An 8095-nucleotide genomic window follows, 5' to 3' on the forward strand; every position below is an offset into this window, starting at 1 on the left:
TCAGGAGAACCCCCCAGCTTTCAGGAGGCCCCCCCCCCCAGCTTCCAGGAGACCCCCAGCTTCCAGGAGCCCCCCCTGTATTCACGGATAGGGGATTAGCGTTCTCGTTTTCAGACCACGGTGAAGAAAACATTTATTGGAAATGGTTAATGTGGTCCATGCTGGCGCCTGGTCAGAAAGAAGGGTCCTCGTCCTTCCCTTTTGCTCTCCTTGAAACTGGTCCTGTAGAACCAAAGGGTGTGTTAAAACCTTCCTTTGGGTCTCCTGGACTAGGATAACACTGAGACCTTCCTTTGGGTCTCCTGGTCTAGGATAACACTGAGCCCTAAAACCTTCCTTTGGGTCTCCTGGACTAGGATAACACTGAGCCCTAAAACCTTCCTTTGGGTCCCCTGGACTAGGATAACACTGAGCCCGAAAACCTGTCCTTTGGGTCTCCTGGACTAGGATAACACTGAGCCCTAAAACCTTCCTTTGGGTCTCCTGGACTAGGATAACACTGAGCCCTAAAACCTTCCTTTTGGTCCCCTGGACTAGGATAACACTGAGCCCTAAAACCTTCCTTTGGGTCTCCTGGACTAGGATAACACTGAGCCCTAAAACCTTCCTTTGGGTCTCCTGGACTAGGATAACACTGCCCTAAAACCTTCCTTTGGGTCTCCTGGACTAGGATAACACTGAGCCCTAAAACCTTCCTTTGGGTCTCCTGGACTAGGATAACACTGCCCTAAAACCTTCCTTTGGGTCTCCTGGACTAGGATAACACTGAGACCTTCCTTTGGGTCTCCTGGACTAGGATAACACTGAGCCCTAAAACCTTCCTTTGGGTCTCCTGGACTAGGATAACACTGAGCCCTAAAACCTTCCTTTTGGTCCCCTGGACTAGGATAACACTGAGCCCTAAAACATTCCTTTCGGTCTCCTGGACTAGGATAACACTGAGCCCTAAAATCTTCCTTTTGGTCCCCTGGACTAGGATAACACTGAGCCCTAAAACCTTCCTTTGGGTCTCCTGGACTAGGATAACACTGAGCCCTAAAACCTTCCTTTGGTCTCCTGGACTAGGATAACACTGAGCCCTAAAACCTTCCTTTGGGTCTCCTGGACTAGGATAACACTGAGCCCTAAAACCTTCCTTTTGGTCCCCTGGACTAGGATAACACTGAGCCCTAAAACCTTCCTTTTGGTCCCCTGGACTAGGATAACACTGAGCCCTAAAACCTTCCTTTGGGTCTCCTGGACTAGGATAACACTGAGCCCTAAAACCTTCCTTTGGGTCTCCTGGACTAGGATAACACTGAGACCTTCCTTTGGGTCTCCTGGACTAGGATAACACTGAGCCCTAAAACCTTCCTTTTGGTCCCCTGGACTAGGATAACACTGAGCCCTAAAACCTTCCTTTTGGTCTCCTGGACTAGGATAACACTGAGACCTAAAACCTTCCTTTGGGTCTCCTGGACTAGGATAACACTGAGACCTTCCTTTGGGTCTCCTGGACTAGGAGAGGCTTTAGCTCCAACCCTGCTCTAACACGGTTCCCATCCAGCTCTTAGGTTGCTGTTATCAGGGGGTGTATTCATTTGTGCAACACCGTAGCAAAAGTTTTTACGTTGAAAATGAGTGTTTCTAAATGGACGAACTCGGTTGGTTCTGTTCGTCGTTCGTAGTGAATACTACACCCCAGGTTTTAGTGCAGGGATGGAGCTAAACGCCTGCTCTTTGTCCTGTTCCTCTCACACCAGAGAGGGTACTGGGTAAACAGCTCTGTTTCCCGGATAACTGGGCAGGAAGTTTAGCAGGCGGGATGCTTCCTGTCTCTCCACACACACACTTTAATAACAAACACACTCACAACAAACACACTTACCACACACGTCCAGTACTTCCTGTTGTTGCTGTCCACAGCTCCTCAGACTTCCTGCAGCTGACAGACAGGAAGTAGTCTGCCAGAACCATCAGATCTGACTTGTCAGGGTACCAACTAGGGTCCCATCTAGGGCCCTAACTAGGGCCCCAACTAGGGTCCCATCTGGGGTCCTAACTCGGGGTCCAACTAGGGTCCCATCTGTGGTCCTAACTAGGGGCCAAACTAGGGTCCCATCTGGGGTCCCATGTAGGGTCCCAGCTAGGGTCCCAACTAGGGTCCCAACTAGGGCACTAACTAGGGTCCTAACTAGGGCCCCATCTAGGGTCCTAACTAGGGTCCTAACTAGGGTCCCAACTAGGGCACTAACTAGGGTCCTAACTAGGGCCCCATCTAGGGTCCTAACTAGGGTCCCAACTAGGGCCCTAACTAGGGTCCCAACTAGGGCCCTAACTAGGGTCCCAACTAGGGTCCTAACTAGGGTCCCAACTAGGGTCCCAACTAGGGTCCTAACTAGGGTCCTAACTAGGGTCCTAACTAGGGTCCTAACTAGGGTCCTAACTAGGGCACTAACTAGGGTCCTAACTAGGGCCCCATCTAGGGTCCTAACTAGGGTCCTAACTAGGGTCCCAACTAGGGCACTAACTAGGGTCCTAACTAGGGTCCTAACTCCTCTCTATCCCCGACAGTGAGGAGCGGATGACAGCGGCGCGGGTCAGGAAGTGTAGAACAGTTCTGGTGTTGGGTCCTAACTAGGGTCCTAACTCCTCTCTATCCCCGACAGTGAGGAGCGGATGACAGCGGCGCGGGTCAGGAAGTGTGTGAGGTGCGGAACAGGTCTGGTGAAGTCTGAAGGGTGTAACAGGATGTGGTGTCGTTGTGGAAGCTACATGTGTTACCTGTGCCGAGAGCCAATCAGTGGATACAACCACTTCTGTCAGCACGCTCGCTCACCTGGCGCTCCCTGTAGGCACTGCCGCAAGTGTTCCCTCTGGACCGACCCCACGGTGAACACACACACACACACACACACACACACACACACACACACACACACACACACACACACAGACCCCACGGTGAGCACACAGACACACACACACACACACACACACACACACACACACACACACAGACCCCACGGTGAGCACACACAGACCCCACGGTGAGCACACACACACACAGACCCCACGGTGAGCACACAGACCCCACGGTGAGCACACACACACACACACACACAGACCCCACGGTGAACACACACACACACACACACACACACACACACACACACACACACACACACACACAGACCCCACGGTGAGCACACACACACACACACACAGACCCCACGGTGAGCACACACACACACACACAGACCCCACGGTGAACACACACCCTACCTGTTATACAGAGCATTAACAGCGCTAACAGCAGTAGCCACGTTAGCCCAACAAAGAGCTAACGCTAGTTAAAAGTTAGCAGAGAGCTAACACGCTAGTTAAGAGTTAGCAGAGAGCTAACACGCTAGTTAAGAGTTAGCAGAGAGCTAACACGCTTAGAGTTACAGAGAGCTAACACTATTAAGAGTTCAGAGAGCTAACACGCTAGTTAAGAGTTAGCAGAGAGCTAACACGCTAGTTAAGAGTTAGCAGAGAGCTAACACGCTAGTTAAGAGTTAGCAGAGAGCTAACACGCTAGTTAAGAGTTAGCAGAGAGCTAACACGCTAGTTAAGAGTTAGCAGAGAGCTAACACGCTAGTTAAGAGTTAGCAGAGAGCTAACGCTAGTTAAGAGTTAGCAGAGAGCTAACACGCTAGCCAACCAAGGCATTATTGACCAACAACTAATTATAATAATATAATATGACTTTCAGCAAATGCTTTTATCCAAAGCGACTTAGTCCTGCGTGCATACATTTTGCGTCTGGGTGGTACCCGGGAATCGAACCCACTCCCCTGCCGTTGCTAGCGCCATGCTCTACCAGCTAAACTACAGAGGACCGGCTAATGTGTGTGTGTGTGTGTGTGTGTGTGTGTGTGTGTGTGTGTGTGTGTGTGTGTGTGTGTGTGTGTGTGTGTGTGTGTGTGTGTCTCTACAGCAAGACGACGAGCGCATCATTCAGGAGATTCAGAAAGAGGGGGAGAAAGAACTCAACAAGAAGAACGCAGGTCAGTGTTACTGTCTAATACTGTCCCTCTGGCATTATGGGTAATCTACTAACAGCTATCACCCTGACTAACTGATAGGTCATCTATCACCCTGACTAACTGATAGGTCATCTATCACCCTGGACTAACTGATAGGTCATCTATCACCCTGGACTAACTGATAGGTCATCTATCACCCTGGACTAACTGATAGGTCATCTATCACCCTGACTAACTGATAGGTCATCTATCACCCTGACTAACTGATAGGTCATCTATCACCCTGGACTAACTGATAGGTCATCTATCACCCTGGACTAACTGATAGGTCATCTATCACCCTGGACTAACTGATAGGTCATCTATCACCCTGGACTAACTGATAGGTCATCTATCACCCTGATAGGTCATCTATCACCCTGGACTAACTGATAGGTCATCTATCACCCTGGACTAACTGATAGGTCATCTATCACCCTGATAGGTCATCTATCACCCTGATAGGTCATCTATCACCCTGATAGGTCATCTATCACCCTGATAGGTCATCTATCACCCTGATAGGTCATCTATCACCCTGGACTAACTGATAGGTCATCTATCACCCTGGACTAACTGATAGGTCATCTATCACCCTGGACTAACTGATAGGTCATCTATCACCCTGATAGGTCATCTATCACCCTGATAGGTCATCTATCACCCTGAAGGTCATCTATCACCCCTGATAGGTCATCTTCACCCTGATAGGTCATCTATCACCCTGATAGGTCATCTATCACCCTGATAGGGTCATCTATCACCCTGATAGGTCATCTATCACCCTGGACTACTGATAGGTCATCTATCACCCTGGACTAACTGATAGGGTCATCTATCACACCCTGGACTAACTATAGGTCACTAATCACCCTGATAGGTCATCTATCAACTGATAGGTCATCTATCACCCTGATAGGTCATCTATCACCCTGATAGGTCATCTATCACCCTGATAGGTCATCTATCACCCTGATAGGTCATCTATCACCCTGATAGGTCATCTATCACCCTGATAGGTCATCTATCACCCTGATAGGTCATCTATCACCCTGATAGGTCATCTATCACCCTGGACTAACTGATAGGTCATCTATCACCCTGGACTAACTGATAGGTCATCTATCACCCTGGACTAACTGATAGGTCATCTATCACCCTGGACTAACTGATAGGTCATCTATCACCCTGGACTAACTGATAGGTCATCTATCACCCTGGACTAACTGATAGGTCATCTATCACCCTGGACTAACTGATAGGTCATCTATCACCCTGACTAACTGATAGGTCATCTATCACCCTGATAGGTCATCTATCACCCTGATAGGTCATCTATCACCCTGACTAGCTGATAGGTCATCTATCACCTTGATAGGTCATCTATCACCCTGGACTAACTGATAGGTCATCTATCACCCTGGACTAACTGATAGGTCATCTATCACCCTGACTAACTGATAGGTCATCTATCACCCTGACTAAATGACATGTCTCTCTCTCCTCTCTCGCTGTCTGTCTCTCTCTCCCTCTCAGAGACTTCAGGGAAGAGAGTGGGCCCGCCCCCGGAACCTGTGGTGGTTGCTAAGCGACCTCGAGCAGCCCTCCCTCCACAGGCGGTGCGAGCGCCCCTATTGGTCCCTCCTCGCGTCATTCTGCCTCATCGCCAGCCCTTGCCCCCCGCCCCCTACGTGCCCCCGCTCCTCCACCTGCCCCCCCTCAACTACCACCCCCCCCTCAACCAGGTCAACAACAACCCAAACAATATAGACGTCAACATGCCCATGCACTATGGACCCCCCCCTCGTTACTACAGACACCTATAACCCCCCCTCCTCTACTACAGACCCCTATAAACCCCCCCTCCTCTACTACAGACACCTATAACCCCCCTCCTCTACTACAGACCCCTATAACCCCCCTCCTCTACTACAGACCCCTATAACCCCCCTCCTCTACTACAGACCCCTATAACCCCCCTCCTCTACTACCAGACCCCCCTCCTCCTCTACTACAGACCCCTATAACCCCCCCTCCTCTACTACAGACCCCTATAACCCCCCCTCCTCTACTACAGACCCCTATAACCCCCCTCCTCTACTACAGACCCCTATAACCCCCCCTCCTCTACTACAGACCCCTATAACCCCCCCCTCCTCTACTACAGACCCCTATAACCCCCCCTCCTCTACTACAGACCCCTATAACCCCCCCCCTCCTCTACTACAGACCCCTATAACCCCCCCCTCCTCTACTACAGACCCCTATAACCCCCCTCCTCTACTACAGACCCCTATAACCCCCCCTCCTCTACTACAGACCCCTATAACCCCCCCTCCTCTACTACAGACCCCTATAACCCCCCTCCTCTACTACAGACCCTATAACCCCCCCTCCTCTACTACAGACCCCTATAACCCCCCCTCCTCTACTACAGACCCCTATAACCCCCCTCCTCTACTACAGACCCCCCTCCTCTACTACAGACCCCTGATAACCCCCCTCCTCTACTACAGACCCCTATAACCCCCCCTCCTCTACTACAGACCCCTATAACCCCCCTCCTCTACTACAGACCCCTATAACCCCCTCCTCTACTACAGACCCCATAACCCCCCCCTCCTCTACTACAGACCCCTATAAACCCCCCCTCCTCTACTACAGACCCCTATAACCCCCCCTCCTCTACTACAGACCCCTATAACCCCCCCTCCTCTACTACAGACCCCCCTCCTCTACTACAGACCCCTATAAACCCCCCCTCCTCTACTACAGACCCCTATAACCCCCCCCTCCTCTACTACAGACCCCTATAACCCCCCTCCTCTACTACAGACCCCTATAACCCCCCCTCCTCTACTACAGACCCCTATAACCCCCTCCTCTACTACAGACCCCTATAACCCCCCTCCTCTACTACAGACCCCCCTCCTCCTCTACTACAGACCCCTATACCCCCCCCTCCTCTACTACAGACCCCTATAACCCCCCCTCCTCTACTACAGACCCCTATAGCCCCCCCTCCTCTACTACAGACCCCTATAACCCCCCCTCCTCTACTACAGACCTCTATAACCCCCCCTCCTCTACTACAGACCCCTATAACCCACCCTCCTCTACTACAGACCCCCCTCCTCCTCTACTACAGACCCCTATAACCCCCCCCTCCTCTACTACAGACCCCTATAACCCCCCCCTCCTCTACTACAGACCCCTATAACCCCCCCTCCTCTACTACAGACCCCTATAACCCCCCCTCCTCTACTACAGACACCTATAACCCCCCCTCCTCTACTACAGACCCCTATAACCCCCCTCCTCTACTACAGACCCCTATAACCCCCCCCTCCTCTACTACAGACCCCTATAACCCCCCTCCTCTACTACAGACCCCTATAACCCCCCTCCTCTACTACAGACCCCTATAACCCCCCCTCCTCTACTACAGACCCCTATAACCCCCCTCCTCTACTACAGACCCCTATAACCCCCCCTCCTCTACTACAGACCCCTATAACCCCCCCTCCTCTACTACAGACCCCTATAACCCCCCCTCCTCTACTACAGACCCCTATAACCCCCCCTCCTCTACTACAGACCCCTATAACCCCCCCTCCTCTACTACAGACCCCTATAACCCCCCCTCCTCTACTACAGACCCCTATAACCCCCCTCCTCTACTACAGACCCCTATAACCCCCCTCCTCTACTACAGACCCCTATAACCCCCCCTCCTCTACTACAGACCCCTATAACCCCCCTCCTCTACTACAGACCCCTATAACCCCCCCTCCTCTACTACAGACCCCTATAACCCCCCTCCTCTACTACAGACCCCTATAACCCACCCCCCCTCCTCTACTACAGACCCCTATAGCCCCCCCTCCTCTACTACAGACCCCTATAACCCCCCTCCTCTACTACAGACCTCTATAACCCCCCTCCTCTACTACAGACCCCTATAACCCACCCTCCTCTACTACAGACCCCCCTCCTCCTCTACTACAGACCCCTATAACCCCCCCCTCCTCTACTACAGACCCCTA

At 51.7% G+C, this 8095-nt stretch overlaps 1 protein-coding gene across 1 annotated transcript; it reads left to right on the forward strand.

The window, feature by feature from the left end:
- The first annotated feature begins 2473 nt into the window (after positions 1–2473).
- LOC115188921 (E3 ubiquitin-protein ligase RNF216) lies at positions 2474–5947 on the forward strand. Its single transcript, XM_029747747.1, has 3 exons — positions 2474–2871; positions 3962–4031; positions 5586–5947. The coding sequence occupies exons 1-3, from the start codon at positions 2659–2661 to the stop codon at positions 5873–5875; spliced, it is 573 nt and encodes a 190-aa protein (XP_029603607.1). The 5' UTR covers positions 2474–2658; the 3' UTR covers positions 5876–5947.
- Positions 5948–8095: the final 2148 nt, after the last annotated feature.

Source organism: Salmo trutta, unplaced genomic scaffold (assembly GCF_901001165.1).
Source record: "Salmo trutta unplaced genomic scaffold, fSalTru1.1, whole genome shotgun sequence".
NCBI lineage: Eukaryota > Metazoa > Chordata > Actinopteri > Salmoniformes > Salmonidae > Salmo > Salmo trutta.